General features: G+C 44.1%; 1 protein-coding gene across 1 annotated transcript; it reads right to left on the bottom strand.

The window, feature by feature from the left end:
* Positions 1 to 2,944: 2,944 nt before the first annotated feature.
* Positions 2,945 to 21,266, bottom strand: ehmt1b (euchromatic histone-lysine N-methyltransferase 1b). The gene is made up of 26 exons (XM_079235098.1): positions 21,213 to 21,266; positions 17,600 to 17,690; positions 16,969 to 17,504; positions 15,824 to 16,082; positions 15,529 to 15,671; positions 14,203 to 14,358; positions 13,732 to 13,803; positions 13,542 to 13,644; positions 12,468 to 12,605; positions 11,717 to 11,994; positions 10,460 to 10,692; positions 10,025 to 10,240; positions 9,837 to 9,919; positions 9,615 to 9,721; positions 9,284 to 9,406; positions 8,931 to 9,032; positions 7,683 to 7,787; positions 7,436 to 7,590; positions 7,171 to 7,341; positions 6,815 to 6,959; positions 6,616 to 6,693; positions 6,213 to 6,328; positions 6,028 to 6,114; positions 4,845 to 4,923; positions 4,494 to 4,669; positions 2,945 to 4,353 (listed from the first exon to the last, which is right to left on the bottom strand). Exons 1-26 carry the CDS (start codon positions 21,234 to 21,236, stop codon positions 4,164 to 4,166), a joined length of 3,966 nt encoding a protein of 1,321 aa, XP_079091224.1. The 5' UTR covers positions 21,237 to 21,266; the 3' UTR covers positions 2,945 to 4,163.
* Between the last annotated feature and the right edge of the window lie 885 nt (positions 21,267 to 22,151).

The following is a 22,151-nucleotide window of genomic DNA, read 5'->3' as shown; positions in this document are numbered from 1 at the left end:
GAAAAAAACATAGATGAGCGATGATGAAGACATCGTAAGATGTATAAGCAAACATTATCTCACCCAAGTTTGGTATGTGTAGAGATGGAGTGAAGATGTCCCTGTTTAGAGCATATTGTACACCACTGTGCACACTTGTGCCTACAGAGACTTCAAGTAGCTTATAATGACGCCATGAGAATACTACTGAAGAGGCCGAGGTGTAATGCCAGTGAAATGTTTGTGGCTGCAGGAGTTAATACTTTCCAAGCTGTTTTAATAAATCGTATGTATACATTTATCTGTCGAGTTAATGACTCTAAAAATGAGTTCATCTTGGTTTTATCAAACATAAAGTTGAGTCCACGCTACCAGTCCCATCTGTGGAGACATTGGTACAGCTGTTTATTTATAAAGCATTGACAGGTCTATGTATTTTAATTGTGCTTTTGTATGTATTTTATTCTATTTAATGTCTTTAGTATTATCTGGACCTTGAGTCTGTAATAAAAGTTTGATTGATTGATTCATACGTAGGCAGAGGGCATAGTGCCATTTATGATGTTTTACAATATAAACAAATAACTTAAGGAAGTTGGCATCTGCCTAAAAACACATAGTGCTAAAAAAGTAGTTGTGCTAAACTCAACAAACAACCTGCATCTCATAGATTGACTAACTCAGCTGTTACCAGCAACAAAGTGAACATATGGATGGAAGTTGGTTTTTTTCTCGCTTAACTGAGATTTAATATTTGTTTTTAATGGTAAAGGTTATGTTGTGCCATCCAAAGTCAAAATGTCTGCTCTCACAGAGGCTTTGCAGTCATTTCTACGTTGCCATAATCTCTCTTGATAATTTATTTTGTATTTGCTAACGCACCTAAATGATTAGAAGATTATATTAGATTATTTTAGATATTCCTTTATTAGTCCCACAGTGGGGAAATTTGGAGGATTACATAAACAAACGGGTAGTTTGTGCACACAAGAGACATAGTCAAATCATCTGTGATTATAAGGTCCACCTCTATTACACATTGATATGAAAAGTTGAGATACAAATATTTGAGATATAAAAGAAAAAGTTATCACTTTGTGTTGTAGATTTTTTTCTTCTTCTTTTCGACCCTTTAATCCCCTCGTTAACCCTTAAGACGTATCTTATGATCCCGAGGGAAAGGCCCCAACCACCGGTTTGGCCCTGGGGGCCCCGCCGTAACTCAGGATTTACTGCCCTAACAGTTATCAGTTCAGTAAAGAAATGCAAACACAATTGGTAAGAGCCAGAATGAACATACCATAAACCACCGTGGACCATCTCTCTGCCCATCTGGAGTTGTGAGGAAGTGTTCTCTTCATATCTGCTCTCTGGGATTACTGGAATAAATCCAATGTAACCGCTGGAATAAAGCAACTATTTGACCCTCACACCGTTCATGTATGCATGTCTGCCCTCAGGAGGCACCAGGGCAGGATCACCACCAAAGACAAAAACAAAAGTCTACCCCACCTTGGAATGCGGAAAAGGCTGCTTCCTGCCCGGCCTGTTAAGGACCTCGTTATCAGACCGACCGTCTTCGATGCTCAAAAAGAAATTTCTCTGATTCAATTATCGGCTCTGTTTTCGCTGTGTTCGCAGGAAGGGAGCGATCATCGGGCCAGTTCATGAGGCCTAAAAGGCCCGCAGATGTTGCAGTTACTCACTTCCTGCTGGGGTCTCTTTCTTCACGTTGATGCTAGGGGGGACATTTCTGAATCCAAATCCCCTGGGCTTTTCTACAAGAACTGATTACATTTCTGTTTTGACAGCAATCTTCTTGGATGAAGTTTAGTTGTAGAAGTGGGACAGAACTAGGTTATGTTACTAAGATACTGCACTAATGTGAAAGCATTGGACTTTACTTCAATGTTTCCATTTTAAGAGACATTGTACCTTTTTACTTCTGTGTTTTGTTCCCTCTCCAACTGCCATACTTGCGAATGGCTTTGCAGATTACGTTTTTAAGACTGTCAGCTTTTCATGGACTCTTAAAAAATAAAAAAAATGCTTTGTTGAGCATTGGGGAAAAAAAAAAAACTTGATAAAACTGTCAGGAGTGACGGGGCAGACTGAAATATCAAACCATTACCGAATGGATTGCTTTAACATTTTTGGCTCAAACGTTCAATTACATTTTTGACCAAATACTTAAACTAATGACATCAGCTGTACTTTGTGTTTATAGTGCGAAGTAGCAAGTGATTGCATGCCAACATGTATCTAACATTTGCATGGTCAGCATGCTGATGTAATCACATCACCCACACAAGGTCAGACTCCGTTGCATTGATTTTGATCGGTAGCCATCGTGGAGACTTGACTTGTCTTAAATTTATTTTATGTAAAAAGAGTTCAATGTATTAATGGTGCTGTATGCATATTCTCGCTTTGGCTTTTCATACTTTTCCGCCTTCAAGTCATAAAACTTGAGAAGCTTTGAATTGAAACGGAGCTTCCATCGGTTTGAAGGGAGCTCTTCAGCAGCTCTCGCTCTCTTAAAATCACGGCTCAAACGAGGCCCTTTGAAAATCTCAACTCATTACAGCAACCCGAGTGTGGGAAGTGTCAGCAGCTCTGATGCCACAGCTGCTCCAGTATTTCAGCGCCGGGGCCCCGGGCCCCCCCAGTCTGTCAAAACGGAGCTGCTGCTGCTGCTGCTGCTGCTGGGTTTGTGCGGGGTTGAACCGACTGCAGGCTTCAGAAGATCTTTCAGTCATGCGTTTGTGGTCGACGAGATCGGGAGCTCAAAAAGCTGAATGTCTCACTAGACGTGAAGAGACTCTGCAAAACGAGCGAGCTGGAGAAAGAGGCAATGGCGTGTTCAAATTGTGCAATGTTTGTTTTGGGCAACATTGCAACAAACTGGCTTGCATTCCAGCAAAATTTAAAAAAAAAAAAATGCAACAAGTAACGCGTATCAGAATAAATGCATTAGTAGTAAATTTATTGAAAAAGATACAACCAATTAGATGGATGGTTCACGGTCCAGAAATATGTAACAGAACCTTACGGATTGCATTTTTTATAACCTTTTTTTTTCATCATTTATACCTTTCACGACTTTGCACAACAGTCACTGCTTTACTAACAACATTTAAAAAGATTGGTTGGCTTCTGTCGGCAAAATCATGAAACAAAAACCCAACTACAGTAACTACGCTTAGAAAAGTGGAGTTAAAATGAAACATAAAAAAAAACGAAAAACGTTCTCTTATCTTACAAACTATGTTCACATGGGTAATAAAAATGAAAAAAAAAAAATTGTCAGCACCATTTTCTTGTTTTTAAACTTTCAGTTTGATCAAATTCTTCCACAATGTGGCTGCATGCTTAATAAAACGGTAAACCAATTTATTCAGACTAGAATCGCCTCGTTTTGGAGGAATGGTACAGGATCTTTCTCTCAGACAGACAATCTATACTCGCTTGAGTAGCAAAAAGAAAAAAAACGGTCCACTTTTTTTGCACCACGCCTTCAGGTCTTTCCCACCGTGTCAGGTTATTCATAAAGTTATAATCAACTATGGTGGCAAATGTCGGACACGTCTGTTCAAACACTGCGACAAAGAGGAAGTGACAAACAAGTGGCAACATAGTTCAATATTTATCAGCTAATCTCGCTGGAATGGTTCATGATAAATGACCCCAAAAGGTCACACAAGTTAAACCCAGCTGAACGCTGAGGTTGTCTTCGCAAAAGACAACGATACCCTCATCCCGACCCCAAAGTTCCATGATCATGGCTCGATAAGAAAAGCCATGTAACAATATCAAGCTATCATCTTTAAAGAAAAGAAAAAGAAAAAAGGACAGTCCTCCTTCCCAGTGAAGTAATGTGTGACATTATGTATGACACTTTATTGTCCCTGTGACTCTGCTGTGCGTGATGTCGCTGCCCCTTGCTGTTCATGGGACACAAAGTGGACTAATAAGGGAGCCGTAAGTTCTTCCAGGATTCAATTGTGCATCTGGTTCTGTGTGACGACGTTTTGACGGGGCTCTCACAAAAGGTCCATGGTTCGAATCAGAAGTTGGAGATACAGTACAAGTTCGGACTGGGTGCCTCGCACAGGTGTCCCTGTGCGTCCCATCGGCCACATGTACGTGTAGCCAAGCTTTTAGTGTGAAGAGGATTCTTTATTTTAGGAAGGACTGGAGGGTCCGTTGGAAGAGCTGGTGTCGGGTGACGCACTGGGCTGCTGCCGGCCCTCCGGTGTGCTGTCCGCCTGCAGCGACGCCATGGCCGCTGACGAGTACTTGCACTTTGAAGAGCCGCAGTCGCAGCTCAACAACTTGCTTTTGACTTCCCAGAAGTGGTCGCCGTAATTAAATCTATGAGAGGGAGGGGGAATGAGAGAGCCAATTATCGTGACAGAAAAGTACTGGCATTTAATCCAAACCTTCCTTAATCCTACTTCTGAAAGACATCACGTCTTGAATTGGTATTAAAAAATGATTTAATGAAGAGTTACCCGAGCTCCTCTCCAGCCTTGATGTTTTCACTGGCGAAGAAGGCAATGTGTGGGAAACGAAGGTCCTGGTGCTTCGTGAACACTCGACAGGCAAACAAGTTGGGCTCGCACATGTGATTGAGGAAGCGGCTGATGTTTCCATAGAAACGGGCATCGATGCAGTATAGATCCTGTGGCTGGGAGGGAAGACAAATGAGCTAGAGACCAGAACAAAATAAAAATTCTGCACGGGAGGAAATCCCACAGTACATGGCTGATACACACATTGATGAAGTAGTAGCTAGGAAATCATCAGAGTGAAGGTCATAACTATTTTAGGAGATGGCTTCAGTGTAATAACACATTAGTTACCTTGTCATCCAGGCTGAACAGGTAGGTGTCATTCTGCCGCATTTCGGCTTCGGCTTCGGAGATGATCTCACCGACGTACCTGTTCAAAAGCAGACGACCCGTCAGTAGCTGTAGGCGCCACTGAAACGTTTCAATGCTGATGCCGTTTACACACATGTCAAGATTTCATGGACGTGGGATTCTTCAAGGACTTATGAGCGAAGACTGCAGTTCTGAGATTCAACATCCCTGCTGGTAAACCTTTCATGGGTTCTCAAATCTTTGACAATGTTGAACCCAAAAGGTTATTCTTCATCACATGGAACGCACACACACTGTGTCACAGGTTCCTTTGCAGTCTGGAGTGGGCATTTAAATTGTGCATTACAAAACTAAACTGTTGCTGGTTTATGAGTTGGACTTTATTTTATAGGGACAATGTTTGCACATCATATGATCACAAATGTAAAAGAAATATATATATATATATATAATTCTCAGTAGTTCTCCAGAAGGTAATAAGGAACTGGAATTAGTAATTGTCAAATGCATTGTTTTTAATATATTTAATGCATTCAATGCAAGTTTAATGAACTGTCAAATTAATAATGGAATACTGAAAAGGTACATATTTGGAGAAATCAGATAGAAGGCTGGCAACCGTGAACATAAAAGTGATGGAAAAGAGTGTTGTCTATATCAAAAGCCTGATATATATCAGGCTTTTGATATACTTGACATATCTTTGAAGTTATTCTACTTAAGGTAAAACAACTAAACACAACTTTTTATTAAACCAACAAGGTTTGGATCAGGAACGCGTTTCTCAAGACAACTGCAAAAATAAACTAGAGGTGTTGAATTTGTGTTAGCCAACACTTTTCTTTCTTTCTTTCTTTGTTTTTATAAACAGCAAACAAAACCTAAAAGTTGGAATTGAAAATGTAAAAAAAAAACTTTAAAAAATAGTGAGAATATATTAGCAGTCTAGTGACGGGAACAGCAGCACCTCGGTGACATCGACAGCACTTCTGAATGTGAAAAGGCTGAAGCAGCAGAAACTGCAGGTGTGAGAGTTCTAATTGGGGGCTGTGTGTTGTGTTAATAAATACAAATCAGCAGGGACGCAGCCTGCAGAGTATTGATGGTCTGTGTGTCAAAACTGAAGGGTGGCAATACAAACAGTGTTGCACACGAAACTTACTCGCACACGAAGGTCCCCTGTGGTATGTCTTGTACTGCACGGACACCCCAGCCCTTCTTCCTGGTCCTGAAGACCTGAAGCCTGGTCCTGGAAGATACACGGTAAAGTTACAATATCCAATTTTTCCCTGAAGCAGATATAACACACACCTCACAACTGTAACTATGTCAGACAGTTTTGAATACCTGATTCCATTTTGCACGACGCGGTTTTTGCATGTCCTCCAACAGGAGCACGCGTGGTTGCACTCAAAGATGAGGGGAGGCTCCTCACGGCAGAACTCAGGGAGAAGACAACCTCTCTAAACACACAACAAAAGGATATATCCCTCATGGTCATCAAGACGGCATGATTTATAGGAACAACACACTAAATGGTATGCTGACACTTCGCTCACATACTCATGGTGTCGTAACTCACGGTTTTGGCTGGTTCAGGTGTCTCTATATACTTTCTGATACATCTTGTTAAAAGAAGAGGTGTGTGTGTGTGTGTGTGTGTGTGTGTGTGTGTGTGTGTGTGTGTGTGTGTGTGTGTGTGTGTGTGTGTGTGTGTGTGTGTGTGTGCGTGTGTGTGTGTGTGTCTTACCTTGTCGTACCAGCAGCGCAGACTGAGTTGCCCACACATGCAGATACTTGTCGAACAGTCTTCTTTACAAACACAGTACTGTGGATTAAGAAGAGAAGATGTTGTTGGTCACGTCACACTGCCAATCACAGAATTAAAAATAAATAAATGGATATCTTTGTTTTCTTTAGAATACCGTATGAGAGGGTTTCTAACTGACCTGCAAGTGCGTTATGTTCCTATCGATGTTCATGGGGGAGGTGACGCAGTTTTCGGGGATGTATTTGTAGTCATCCGGGTGAGGTTCACCGTCAACAGAGTTGACACAAGGAAGGGGAACCCTCTCCTGCCCCAGAGCTACGTCACTGTAAACAGAGCACACGTTGGTTAGGGGCTGTCAAGGATTTCATTGTCCCAAAATAAATCTCAATTAGATGGTCAAAACTGTAGTGTTTTGATCATCTGGTAAACCCTGAACTCGTAGATGTTTCCAATTGTATCCAATGCCACATGCCCATCCCCAAAGCCGCCCCTTTTGACCCCCAAACACTGCCATTTTCACAGAATCATTTCAACCTCTGAAGGACTTTCTCCTCCACTCGAGAGAGCCTGGTGTTCTTGGCGTCCCTCTCTCTCCTGTTGGCCTGCAGGGCCACCCAGGCCTTGGAGTTGTGGCTGCAGCAGTCCGGAGGGGTTTCTCCCTCGCGGTTCTTCAGAAACACATCTGCTCCTCGAGTCAGGAAAAGCCTGAGGGGACGACATTCTTCTCATCAACAACAACAAGCCACTTCCGAAAAGCTTTTTTTTCTTTTCTCCTTTCTCCCCTGAGGCAGTAACTCACGTGACGCATTCTAAGCGATTCTCCCGGGCAGCGATGTGTAGAGGCGAGTCTCCGTGGATGTTGACGGCCTGCAGGTCACAGCGGGCGTTCAGGAGCAGCTCGGCGATCTCCACACTGCCGGAGAACGCCGCCCAGTGGAGGCAGATGTTCTCTTCCTGGTCGACAAAACAACACAAACCAGCAGTTACACGACATGTGCTGCTTGTGCAAAGCGTGTGACACAGAGTGGACAGACTCCTTAGCCCACCTTGTCCCTGATGCTGATGTCGGCTCCCTTGCACAGAAGCAGATTCACCTGGTCCACATGCTTGTACTCTGTCGCCCAGATCATGGCTGTCCAACCTCCGTCATCCTGAAGGTGCGGGGGGGCAATGACACTTTCAAGCTCTGCAAACTGATCAGCTGAGTCGAGCTGAAACATTACCTACAATTATATCGAAATGTGAAACGGCACTTTGTTCATCCGAGGAAAGCCTGCGTCCTCAACTGCCCTAATGGATACCTTCTTGCAGCAGAGTCAGACATTTCACACAAAGACACGTCAGACGCAGTGCACTCCTTTCTCTGAGCTCTGCTTAAGTACCGCATCTGTCTAGAGCCAATATTCCGGCATCAAAGTGCGTTTGAATGAGGCATACAGTCGATATAGAACACTTACATTTAAATACTCATTGTGCAACGTTAGAAAGAGCATTAAGTGGAGCCACTCTCCGATCCAATTAAGTTATTTTAGTCAGTTCTGCATCGCTGCAGATCGTTCCTCGTGGTGTTTTGACAGCGTGTGATAAACTGAACACCTGAATTAAACTGAATGTTAACCGAGTGTGAACCCAGCAGCTGATGGAGATTTCAATTCACTACTGATGTCGATTTTTGAGAAGAGTTGAACCTTTTTTGTGGGGAATATTTATGGTAACAGATCAGATCATGTCTCCAGCATCTTCAGCCAAAGTAGTTTAACCTAGATTGGAATTATTATTATTAAACAACTTATTGAGGCAACGTTAGTGCAATACTTTTGGGTAATGCGCTGCCACTCTGATGTCTGGATGCTTAATTATCCTTAAATTCCTAATATATGGTTAACTATTCTTTAAATATTGCAGGAGCTCCCACACTCACGGGCTATACTCCCCTTTTGATAGGAAAATGATTTTAGCTCGTCATGCCTTTGCAGGTGGCTCAAGAGTCAACCGAGCCCTTTAAATTCAATCAGCTGAACTGTCATACGTCTGACAGTCAAATGTCAAACTAAATACAGACCTCTGCTGAGGCATTCTTAACAATTAGCTGAACGATTTCAACTACCTTATCAGACATGTGCGTCTACGTATGGCCAGACAGCCACGTGATTAGACAGCGGCATGAAAACGCTCCTGAACGAGAAAGTGGTACATGATGACGTCCCTGAGCAAAAGCTTGTGTCTCATAAAACAAAGCTGAAATCCCAGAGAGGATCAAAACAATTGATTGGAAAATGTGAAACTGTACCAACCTGACAGTTGATGTTGATTAATCCTGTGGACAGAAGGTGCTCAACGATGTTGTAATGGCCAGACTTTGCCGCTAGATGGAGACACGTGAATCCTTCAACATCCTGAGAGCAGCAGAGAATCAATTGTTAATGATCATTTATACACACACATATACACATATATGCATGCGATACAATAATTAACCACTCACTTCAACATCTTGAATCAAATAAGTTCTTTTCAGTTTTTTTTGTATTTCATTTGGAAAAAAATCAAAATAAAAGCACCAGTATGACGGCTGCCAAAAGATTAAAAGGTCAAATTACTCATCACTGTAGCTGGCTGATGAAAGAGAAACTAGATGCAGGTTAACCTTGTGCATGGCGCTGGCTCCAGCTCTCAGCAGGTACTGGACCGTCTCCATGTAGTTGTTCTCACAGGCCTCCATCAGTGGCGTCCGCTGATCTTCGTCACACATGTCCAAGTTCGCTCCCGCCTGAAAGGGCAAATGTCAGACGGCGGTTAGAAAACTCAAAAGAGCTTGAAATGGGCCTTAAGCATTTTGAGTATCACATTTTACAATACATAGTATACATCTCTCATCTTAAAACATTAAACGAAGGATCTAAACAAAATAACCTTATTCATTAGCACAGGAGTAGGTACAGGGTAGGATGGAAAGGAAATCAGCGAAGGACTTGTACCTGCACGAGCATGTGGCAGATGTCTTTGTATCCTCCCTCCGCTGCAGCGTGGAGCGGGGTGCGTTTGTTCTGAGAATCCATCTTAAAGTTAGGGTCGATACCGTCCACTGGAAGATAAAAGGAGAAAATGCATTTGCATAAAAACAAATGTTAGATGCACACAGAGAAAGAGAAAAACAAGAGTTCATCTATAATAGGGATGACGAGGTAAGGTTAACATACCCAACATGAGCAAGACCTTCTTGAGTTCTCCCTGTTTGGCTGAGAGGTAAAGCTGTTTGGGGTGAAAACGCAGCTTCTTTGGCCTGAAACGAGAATACAAAATAAAAGTATTTGTTAGTCTAGGTTTGTCTCAAACATCTTTTGGTCCTTCAGATAAATCATGATGACAGTCTGGGGGTGGAACGGACTTCTCTGTGTCGAGCGCCACCAGGATGCTCTCTAGAGTCTCTCGGGGTGGTCCTTGTGGGGCTGTAGGTGGCACAGTTGTTCCCAACCCAGCCGGCATCGTTGAGGTCCGGGACAAACCAGGAGCGGCAGAGGCGTCGAGTCCGTGTGCAGAACGAGCGGACAGCGAGCTGTCGGCCCTGCCGCTGACTTCAGCCCCCATAGCCAGCCGAGAGGAGCTAGAAGAAGGAAAAAGAGAGAGAAAGTACTTCAGGTGAGCAGTGCATGACTGACTTTTCTTTGGGGCTTGATATTTTATTGCTGCCCTTAAACTGTTCATACATATTCACCAGGAAGCTACTAGGCATTATTTTTCTCCTGACATGAACATCACACGCCCTCCGATAACAATGCCAGGTAACTTCCTGCCCATTCTGACTCCCCAGGTGGTACTTTACCTGCCAGTGGTGGTGTCTGCTCGGCCCTCGGGGACCCCGGGCGTGGCCGGCCCGTGCGCGAGCGTGAGCGGCACGGTGGAGGTGGTGTCGGCCTTGGCGATGGTGACCTCCTTGGCCTTGCCGGCCTCCTCTCCACAGTGGGGACAGAAGCTTTGACCCTTCAGCACCGAGGCACAATCACGATGGAAGCGGTGAGAGATGCTGAGGTCCGGCTGGCACTCCATGAAGGTCCCCTGCGCAACGAAAAGCAAATAAGTCAATGGGCCTCACTGACTGCTGCGTTCACACAGGAAACCAGATCACTATGGGAAGTTAAGGCAGGAAATAAGAAACATGAGCTTTAATAGTCTGGTTTCAAAAACAAAAAACACTTTAAGGCTGAAATTACTGATTGTGTTATCAATTTGTTGATTGTTTTTCATTCATTGTTTAGTGAAAACATTACAAACACAAAAATATTTTTGTAGGCAATCCGTCATTCAGATATGCTCTGAATGTTATCATCTTGATCCTTGTTGGTTTAAGTCACAGCAAACTCAAAAACTTGATTTTGTAGTTTTAATTGGCGTTCATTATGTATATTGCTTTGGCATCTAAACTTAGAAATGTCACCGGTTGGCTGTAAATTGTAAACTACTTTGTTTCATCATTTTTATTTCCTGGTTCAGACAGTACCTATTTTTGACAGGAGGTGACATTAATACACTTTTTGTTTAAGTCAGACTGACTGACTGACTGTCTGTCTATATATATATATATTCAGAATTGTAGATTTGACTGTTTTCTACCGTTTATTATTTATATTACTTGTTTTGATTGTTTACTATGTATCTTGTGTGCACTTTACCCTGTTTGGTGCTGTAATCCTGTAATTTCCCCACTGCGTGACTAATAAAGGAATATCTAATCTAAACATATCTACCTCCGTGAAGTGTTGTAGAGTGTGCAGGACTCTTACAGGAGATATCTGGATGTTTCCCACCGTGAAACATCCACAGAGTTTAATCAAAGTAACAAAGAAACGAGACATTTGTGTGCAGTGCAACTCCTAACCAGAACCGAATGCAAAAAACTAAATGAGCTGTAATGAGATTCATACTGCACCAGCTGTGCTCCTATGGGTTCTGTGCTGGTGCATTCATAGCACTGCTGTGGATTGTCTGTTGAATGTAATTTCTTTTTCATTTTTAATTGCTCTACACTTAATACTACCCAGTAGACTCTGCCCTGACATTAATAAAGACAGTGTGCACTCACAGCCCTGCAGAAGAAGCCACAGCCGGGGCAGCACTGGTGCTTCACCATGCCGTTGCGGTGGTCCTCGCACAGAACTAGCAGCTGAACCGAGTTGGAGGGACGCATCATTTCGTGCTTCAGTATGGCACCCTGGCAGCGGGTCAGCTGTCCATCAACACTCTCTGTGGCCATGCACTTCCTGTCGGCCAGCGTGAGAATCTCTCGACTCTTGGGCGTCTCCATGCGGCAGCTGCAGAGCGGAAGCTCCTGGGCTTCATCCATCACTGACCCGGAAGTGCCTGCAGACAAACAAAGTCGAACTTTACCTTCATTTACCTCAGTTTAAATTAGCTTCAGTTAATTCAGCAGAACGCCCAAAATCATACGTTGGCTGCCGATGTGGCAACTTTTTCATCCAACAAAGTCAAACTTCTTTTGTTCGAAATGATGTCTAAACACAAAATCTGCACACTGTGTCACTTAATTCTGAACGAACTGAAGTTTGTTAGAATCGAAAGTGACCCGTATGGCGTACCAGACAGTCAGTGGTCTGTGGTCTATCTACAGGAATAGCATAATGCATGATGCTGCTGGAGTGGACATTTTTTGTTTTGTTTGTCTGTAAGGATTATGGGAAACTTTGTTGTACACAAATCACTAAACATATAGTAATAAAACCTAATTAGTCTAAGTGGTAGAACCACATCAACACACATGGAATGTATTATTATAAACATATTGAACACGTTTCCCCAATCTCTTCTACCCTCACCTTTGCTCTCTGAGGGAACCGTCGGCTCCTGGGGCTTGTTGAGGTTGACAGACTCGGGTGAAGAAATCTGCGTGCGCTCCTTCCCATCAGCCACCTCGGCCTGAGCTGAAGCCGGAGGCTCATCCACCGCCTCCAGTTCTGAGCAGAACGACAGTGATCAGTAAGTGAAATTTGAATTTGAATTTGATTAGCAAACCGGTTTGCCGTCTCTTTGATGGATTTGACACCCTGCATCTCTTTTCTCCTGCTCACCAGAACTTTGAACCCCCATAAGAGTTGTTAAAAGTTATGGATAGGACTAACTATTTAGGTTTTTATTTAGGCTTTGATTTAGGTTTTTGAAAGAAGCTTTGACTGTGTTTCCATATGTTCTGCCTCATGGTTTGTATGCCTTCATGGTGCAGTTTACATTCATGTGAGTCTAAAATATCATCACTGCATCATTTTACCCTCATTATAGAATATGAATTCTTGAGATGGCAACATTTCTTTTTAATTTTTTTTATTCTAATCAGTTTAGCAGCGAGTCCAGGTGGACGTTTTTAATACATTTTTAATTGAAGTGTTATAGGTAAGTTGAATATTAAAGTAAAAAGAAAATGTTGCTTAGTGTATATGAATTTTGCATACTGTAAATATAAAGATAGGGTGTGCAAAGGAATGGTGAATGGCCTTTCTCGTCTTCCAACCACTCGAATCGCCAGTCATTCAACCATTCACACCCACTCATACACTGATGACACAGCTTTTGGAAGCGGTTTGGGGTTAAGTTGGGACACATTGACATGGACTAGGGGATTGAACTGCTGATCATTTGATTGAGGGACGACCCGCTCCACCTTCCGTGCCACAGCCGCCACCCTGAATGCACAACCCTTGCGCCATCATGGCCTAAAATGTGCTCAATCTAGAGCTCATGCAGTTCTGGGCTCTTAAGTCATTATTAATATCGTCAGTCAAAATTGTTTTCCCGTTACATTTCTAGCCAATAAAAACTGATGCTCTACACGTGGACCGCAGGTGAGCAACTCGATGACTCTGTCCAGGTGTGGGTGTGATATGCGTGGCGATCACCTTTGGCCTTTATCCTCCTCTTCCGTTTCCTGGACGGCCTGAGCCACGCGGCGTCTCTCTTCATTTTCTTTTTCAACTTCTTCTTCAGGCTGGACCCCGTGCTCTGCGGCAGACGTATACAGCGATTTTCAAACCGTTCGGTCTTCACTCAGAAGAGATGATGCAAGATGAGATCTAAGTGCTGGCTTACCAAGTCGGACTCTGAGCCCTCCTCCTCTCCCTCTTCTTCTCCAGACTCTTCAGACTCCTGCTCGTCTCCCACCTGCACGGCAAACAGAGGGCAGAGTTCATCAGCAGTGCAGTGATACTTGGAAGGAAGTACGCTTTTTTATTCTCAGGAACGTGGAATTCTTCCAGCTGACAAAAAGCTCACCTGGGGAATTTCCCCACAGACGGCAAGTCAAACATCTGAAGGCTTGCACCCGACACGTTTCCAATGCATTCCATGTTGTCATCACTAACTCTTTCAAGACTCAAATTATTCTGTAAGTTATGTATTGTTTTCCCAAAGGGCCAACCAACACCGTCGCTGCCTGACTGTTATCAAGAGATTGAAAACCTCCATCTACTTCAATCAAACCATTTTAGAAAACAATTCCACCATCAAAATAAACTGATCACGTATCATGGTAGGATAAAAACATGTCAGGTGTGTTCCAACCTGAGAGGTGGGTTCAGATGTTGCTTCCTGGACAGCACCGGCAGGTTCTTCTGTCGGCTGCTGTCGCTCTTCTTCCTCAGACTCCACCTCCTCAGACTCTTCCTCTTCAGATGCATTTTCAACCTTTTCGCCATTCATGTTCGCGACCTCTTTAGCCTGCGAACATGATCAAAATCAATGGCATCAAATGTCAGATTCAAAAACTGCTCAGATAGTTGCCAGATTATTCCCCCCGGTACAGTTTATGTACGACTGCTTGTGTTTACTTCAGCCTCGTCTATTAAATTAAAGTTATTTAAGGATAATATGATTCAAGGTTGAGCAGCTGGGAAAGCGCTAACACAAAGTGCACAGTGGGGAAAAACAGTGTGTAAAGCCAGCACATCTATTTCGGTGAATTAAGGGCTTCATTTTGACCAAACATTTTGAGTGAACAGTGGAAAGACTGACCAATATGGCTTTGGTAAGTTTTATTATGTTTCTGTTGAGTGAAGTGCGTTTTAAAATGAGTTAGCAAGACATTTACGGTAGTCTTATTTTGATGAAAGGGTTTAATTCAGAAGGCGTACGGTTTAATAAGGGAAAAAAAGGTTTATTTATCAGACTGAAAAAGCTAGGAGAGTTTGTGGGACAAACACACCACTGGAACACGTTTAATTCTGTGTGCCTGTGTGCACGTTTAAACCTGCGAAGTGAAGAGATTTTGACTAGTCATTTGTTCCTCAATGATATCAGCCAGTGGCTAAATGAAGTGATCACTTAAAAAGGCACAATGAGTAGGATTTGGGGCGACTGTGGCTCAGTGGTTAGCATGCCCGTCTTTCAATCAGAGGATCGGTGGTTTGAGCCCCGGCTCCGCTAGTCCATGTCGATGTGTCCTTGAGAAAGACACTTAACCCCGAAAAGCTCCCCGTTGCTGTGTCTACGGTGTATAGAGCAGACATGTAAGTCGCTTTGGATAAAAGCGTCAGTTGCGGTTTTCTACAAGTTGGGGCGGCAAATTCACTCTCGTTTCGGAACGAGCTTTTTCCACTTTTTCGACCTCGGTGCATTTTCTCTTTTATCGGACGACGTGTCCGCCATTTTCGTGGCTTCCTTTTAGATGCGTGCTCTCGATCTGGCAACAGGTCGCTACTTTTTAGGAGGTTGATGCCCAGAAATGTTCCGAACACAGAAAAATAAGAATATGTCTCTGCACATACTGACACCGCCATGCACTCTAATTGGGTCATAAGTGATGATTGAGAGGGATTTACATGGTCTACATAATCCTACTCATTGTGCCTTTAAATGGCGTTTGTTTTGGTAATTGTTGGGAGCGCAGACCTGCGAGCTCTTGGCAGAATGTTCATTGAACATTTCCAGCACAGTTCTCTGCTTAAGCACTTTGGTTTTCTTCTTGGGAACCAGACTGTACATTCCCATCCTCCTCTTCTTCTTCCGGGATGAAAACGCTCCCGAGTACGGACCTACGGCACGAGAGAACAACACACATGTTTACAGCACAACTGTCAATAGAGATGACGCTCTGGTCTGATTACTGAGCTGTGAAACCCGAGAACAAAGTCAGTGTTTTGACACAAGGTCAGTTTCTGTCACGTGTTACTGGGCTCCGTCTGACCTAGTTGGAGCTTGGCTGGAGCTGGACGAGCCGGACAAGCTTGAGGAGCCACAGAAGCCGGAGGCTCCGGAGGACCCTCGGGAGCTGCGGGTGAAGCTGATGAAGCCGTTTGTGCGTAAGCTGGCGTATCCGGCGGACTCTGAGGTAGATGGTTCTGAGCGGAGGGCTGCTGCGAGGATTTCTGCGCGTCAGGCGCAACATGAATCTCCATCTTCTCCATTTTGGCACTCTTTGCTTCTCTTAATTCCCTGTTAAGAAGCTGCAGGCAACAACGACCAAAATCAGTTAGGATCATTGTGTTACCAAGGGATTTACTTTAAGGTTATTCATTTTCACCCGGATATGTTATGTCCACACGATTGTGAGCCACACTGCAAGAGACCACTGTGTTACAGTAAACAAGGTCCCCCTGCAACAAGCACAGCTCAGAAAACCAAACCACCCATTCACAGAACGCAGTTCCGTGTGTGGGATGATTTACATGTTTTAACTGTGGTATCGCAGTGGTATTCAACATAATATGTTGATGCAAATTATTTCTCTTTCCAAACATTTTTTTAAGATTTGTCTGATGTAACGGAGCACAGTTCACTGCATTTTGCAACAATTTCATCATCTTGTATCAGGGCTGCATGATTATTTTAATCAATACTGAGATCACGATTACTTACAATTAGTCATTGATTTTAAAGGGAAAAAATATTCTTTATGCACTTTACCATTTAAATAAACCGAACACCACTTTCACTTCTGCGTTGTGCTAGATTCCTGATAATTAACTATTTTCGGCAACACTGCGTTTCTAACTTTGTGGTAACGGTTGGTAGAAGACTGATTGTGATCCAGGTGTTATCTCAACATCAGTGTTGGACCTCGCTCATGCTCTCTGGGTTGAATTGGAGCAAATCCCTGCAGCAACGTTTTAAAAAATCTGATGGAAAGCCGTTACAGTGGCTGATTAATACCCATGGTTTGGACACATATGGGTGTGATGTACGTGTGTTTTCATACAATGTCCGAATGTCGACATAATTATGCCATATGTACAATTGAAGAACTACATCACCCCGAACAGAAAGTAATGAGAGAAAGAGGCAGAAAACACTTGTGAGCGGCTGATGATGCGCCGGATCACGACAGTTTACCTTTTGTGCCGGGCTCACAGCAGGTCTGGACATGGTCTTGCGCGCTCTGTGTATCGTGACAGGTGCAGGAGCCGGGGCAGGAGACGAGGCTGTGCCGTTCTCATTGTCTGGTGTCTCCTGTCCCGACGTAGTCCCTGTACTGGGGTCAGTCCTTAGCGCGCCTGAACTCTGCGCACACCCAGAAGCTGCGGCCGGGGGAGATTTGGCCGTGTGGCCCCCCGTCGGTGAGCCCGAAGGCAACCAGTTAGTCCTGTGAGGGGAAACTCCCGGACCCGGCTTCGCCGCAGAGCCGCCGTCCTGCTGCTGCTGCTGCTGCTGCTTTGTGAGAATGAATCCGTTGCTTCCTGTAACGGAACCGTGCGGTGGCTCCAGGTCCGACGTGCCATTTTCAGTCGGCAACAGCAAAGTCTTGTTGTTGGCGGCTGCAGAGCCGCGAGTCGGGCTCTTGTGCCTCGTGGCTTCACATTCGGTGCCGTTGAGCATCGTCTCTGATGGAGGGGAAGAGGACAGTCTGGCAGCGATCTCTTTGTTTGTATCTGTGGGAGAAAAAGAAAACGGTGAAATAATGCACAATTACAATGTAAACAGTCAAATTATTGAAAGCACTTCATCTATGAAAATGAACCAATACCTGGTTTCTCCTCTCTGTTGCTTGCGGCGTCAAGTTCGTCTTTCTTCGTGGATGCACCCTTATCCACGCTGCCCTTGGCTAGACCAGCGGGCTGATGACAAAAGAACACATGTCAAGGGAAACCAAATGTAGAGCTCCAACCGACAATTATTTTATTGTCGTTTTCAAATCAATAACATTTACACTCAATCGGTTAGTTTCAAAACAGTTAAGAATTCCCAAAGCCCAGGGTATCCTCTTTAAATAATTTGTTTGGTCTCAATCCATGATATCAGCGCAGAGATAATTCCTTGAATTAAGTGATCAGTCGATTGATGGAAACAATTTCCAGAATCAATTCGACGTTTAGGTCATTCAAGCAAAAACACCAAACCTTCTGTGCTTTTATCAATGTAAACTTCAAATGTTGTTGATGTGCCATGATGGACTAAAATATAGCTTATACGATTACGAAAATAATTGTTGCAGTCCTAAATGATATAAAACTGAAAAAAGCAGAAGAATGTTTGCCAATGTTGCTTGATTATCAAAATTGCTGTCAATTCATTTTCTGTCAACCGAGACATTTGGTTTAATAAATACAGGCCCAAGCGTCAGTATCTGAATAAAACCAACTTCTGTTGGTAAACCGAATGCGGTGTCGAAACCTCTTTTCAGTAACGTATCTTTGTCAGAATCAGAGACTATAGGGTGAGCCGAGAGAATGAGGCCGACGACCCCCATGCACTTTCATTGTCTGGCTTCTCTCTTCCTAGGCCACAGCCAACCAGGAGAGCAGGAGATGCAGAGCCCAAGCTTCAATAGAAATCTCAGTCACCCACAGACCATCTTTACATCTCGGGGGAGGCGGGGGTTAGGCAGTCGAAGAGCAACACCAGGAAATGTGAAAACTCTCATCTTCCCGAGCAGTGTGTCAACCTTGTTCTCACTCTGGGGGACAAAAAAGGCCCAAAGGACAAACAAGAGGCACCAAAGGGAATATATCACTAATCACAGCTTATGCTTTCCCTTTGGGTTCCACCCTTGCTTCTCCAAGCCACCCTGTTTGTCTTCACACTTTACAAACAACATTTTAAATCAAATGTTCAAAGGAGAGTGATCCTATGTCCGATTTGTCCTTGAAGAGCAGCATTCCTTCCGGGCTTATCATGAAGGTTTACAGTCCCCTTGACCAAAGGTGACACTCATACCAAGCAGAATTAAGGTGGATATACAGACACGTCTGCTGCTTCAGGCTCGGGTCTAATCCAGCGAGTGGGAAACGCAGGTACTGAATCCGATTGTCTCAACAAGGCAGAGGAAACATTTTTCCCCCAATCACAAGACCTGCGAGAGACAGAGGCCACTAAAAGCTTCACTTTAATAGAAATATTCAAGCAATTGAGTTCTCCTCTCCAAGGGCTCCGAGAGTCAAATCCTCAGATTTAACAGACGGCTGGTTTGTCCTGAAAACCTGCATGCAACCGACTTCCCAACTCAATAAGCCACCAGGCCAGGTCCCTAAATCATTCTCCAAACACGTGCTCCCGAGTCCCTGAGGCGAACACGGACATGCACCTTGTCAAACGGCAACAAGGCCAGGCTGGGAGCCAGGAGCACAATATCTGAGTGGGTTTCCCAAAGAACATCTAGTCTGGGACAATCCTCTGACGTATGATCTCAAGGTATCTAGTGAGCACATGTGAGGGTGAAGAGAAGAAGAGTCCTTCGGTTCCTTATTCATGGATTGAGGAGAGACAGTTACACACCCAAAAGAAAAAACACAACACAAACCAGCCTCAGCCCTCCCCCTAGTGGTGGAAAGTGGAACGGACCCACTAGAGACAGAAAGGAAAGGGGGGGGAAGGGAGGCAGAGAAGCCCGTCTGCAGATCTCCGCCATTTCGCAACCAGATTGTTTACTGACACAACGCGGCCATTGCAGCGGTTTTCCACTAGATGGGGAACTTAGGGGTCTCGAGGCACGTGGATGGGGATATGTGGGCTGCTGAATGAAGCTCCAAATGTAAAGCCAAGGCTCTGAGTGTTGATCAGGAACCTTAAGTAGCACAACAAAAAATATTAAATGTATGTTATATGTATATGCTATGGCTGCAAAACGGAGGCTACGATGGCCCAGAGTATACATTCCAAATTGGACATTAGAAACAAATAATGAATCAGTATAGTAGTTATTAGAAATAAGCTCTTAACAGATTATATGGAACATTGTAATGCTGTAAAAGATTATAATGCATCAATCGTTCACTGGCCCGACAACATAATGTGAACCCTGTGTGACAAGCTCCAGCTGTTCGCACTGATGGGATCTTAAGACCTACCGCAGGAGGCCTGAAAACTAAAACACGTCACACGATGCGCTGACACACTTATCACACGTGCAAGGTGCTGCTAACACCCAAATTAGGCTGAACGCTAAAAAGCGCACCCAACTGCATTTAACACAGCCAAAGACAACATTGAGTCATGAAGCAGGGAAGCACACATTGTTGCCATGTGATCCCTTCAAGTGAACCCTTGACTATGGGCTGTGAGCCGTTCGACCAAAGGGATTGACCGCTTCCTTTTTATGTTTTTTTTTAGACGCCAGGGGTAAAATGATGCAGTATTTCAAAAGAAAGAAAAACGGCAGCAGAAACGTTTCTTTGTTTGGTTTTTCACCATCTTCTTGAAAACCTTCAGATTCATGTTGCAGCTCCTTCAACTGTCACCTCAAATTTGGTAAAAAAAAGCATGGCGGCTTCCTGGTGATCATCTAATGGTCTGACGCACTGACCGTGCAATCGCAATGATCCCAGTCTGCATTCGGCGCGTCACCCTTCCTCCCACCACCCTCATTTCCTGTCACCTCTCTGCTATCTAAACAAAGGGAAAAAAAACCTCCCAAAATAGCTTAGACCGTAATGTGCATAAAATCCAAGAATTAGCCAATAATGTACCTGTCCGTATATTAATTGTGCAAACGGACTGATGCGAGGCCCTCAGCCTGACAGCTGCACGGAAGATCAAAGCCGGGAAACATGGGATCTCACACCGCAGCCTAACATGCATCCTTATGTTCCAGTGAATTCCTGATCACATAGCTGCACAAACGTCCAGTCCCCTGAGACCAATGTAGGATGGAGCAACAAGGATTACAAAAAAGAAATCTACTCTCAGGATAGTTTCCAGATCTTCAGGAGGTCAGACGTTCGAGTTACATCATATTTCCCGTGCTACGACTGCTCTAAATACAGCTGTTGTGCTCTCCAACAACAGGATCCAGCAAAGCCACACATTCAAACCTTTCTTTGATACAGCGGCGCTGCTACTACCAACAACGAAAAACACTGTTTCGAGATTAAGTCCTTGATTTTTGGGAATCAAGAGCAATCAGTCTGCTGATTGAGCGGCCACAACTGTCTCGAGAAGCGCACTTTACAAACTGAGAACCCATCTCAACTACAAGACAGCAAGAGCTCAAACCAACTGATGGTAACTTTGACAGAAAATGGCTAAAAGGAACTGAGAGGCGAGACTCGGCATCTGTCCTCAGACCATTCAAAGCCAACCAAGGGTAAAGAGTATAAAGCCAACATGTCTTTTCCCTCGTGTGCCTCCAGGAAGCATCATACCTGCTTTCTTCTCATGGCCTCCATTGAGAAGAAGAAGGCGTCAGAGGGAGAGCGAAAGACAGAGCGAGTGAGAGTGTGTGTGTGTGTGTGTGTGTGTGTGTGTGTGTGTGTGTGTGTGTGTGTGTGTGTATGAGGGTGAGAGTGTGGGTGTGTGGGAGAACGAGAGAAGAGGGAGAACAGAGAGAGGGAGAGAGCGCGAGAATGTGTCGAACAGATTGCTCCTCTTTTTCTTTCCCCGCATGCACATTCACCTCACCGGTCATGTGACCTGGTGGCTCCCTCTGTCGGTCCTCCTCTTCAGAAGGGGCTCCACAGAGCATGCTCAGTCAGCTCAAAATGTAACACCACTCCATTTCTGTAAACTAGAAGATCCTCGTTGCCGCCGAAGGTATACCCACTGGAGCAGACTCGCCATATAAATACTGCGTAGCTGTAAAGATGGAGAAATATATCCTGCTAATGTTTTCATCTCACACGTACCAATATTCAGGTCAACTGTAGTTTTTGTAGCAAGAACCATTTCTCTCAATGTCTTTCTTTCTTGTTGTTGCCTTTTCCTATTTTTGTGTAAAGGGGAACCATATTTGGTCGATCAAGTTTATGGGCGGGGGTTAGGGCTTCAAAGCAGAGGTGTGTGTGTGTGTGTGTGTGCGCGTACACCAACTGAACAAGGAGGCAAAGGAAATGGCGGCAAAGGCCCCAGAAGCAAACCGGATGTCAGTCAGGAGCCCGATTAGCCAAACATGTGCAATGGTGGACATCGGGCCACATCCAAACCTCTAAAACAGGAGTCTTTTGTCTCCAAGGCAGCAAAAAAGCCGCAGCAACCGATATTTGAGTCACAGAAATGAAGTAACAGACTGAGCTGCTACTGAGGGAAAGGCCTGAAAGGAATTCCAAAAGAAACCATGAAAAAGACCTGATGATAAACTTGAAGTA

The sequence above is a fragment of the Taurulus bubalis genome (assembly GCF_910589615.1).
Source record: "Taurulus bubalis genome assembly, chromosome: 19".
Classification (NCBI taxonomy): Eukaryota; Metazoa; Chordata; class Actinopteri; order Perciformes; family Cottidae; genus Taurulus; species Taurulus bubalis.
The sequence above is the reverse complement of the archived record's forward strand: the minus strand, read 5'-3'. Positions and strand labels throughout refer to the sequence as shown.

What these genes read in the sequence shown, in the direction of transcription:
- ehmt1b (XM_079235098.1), bottom strand. Translation starts at nt 21,236, where the DNA reads ATGGAGGCCATGAGAAGAAAGCAG. An exon ending in CATCTGAACCCACCTCTCAG is followed by an intron (nt 13,804 to 14,202) that starts GTTGGAACACAC and finishes TTTGCCGTGCAG; the next exon opens with GTGGGAGACGAGCAGGAGTC. An exon ending in GTGGCGCTCGACACAGAGAA is followed by an intron (nt 9,920 to 10,024) that starts GTCCGTTCCACC and finishes TTCTCGTTTCAG; the next exon opens with GCCAAAGAAGCTGCGTTTTC.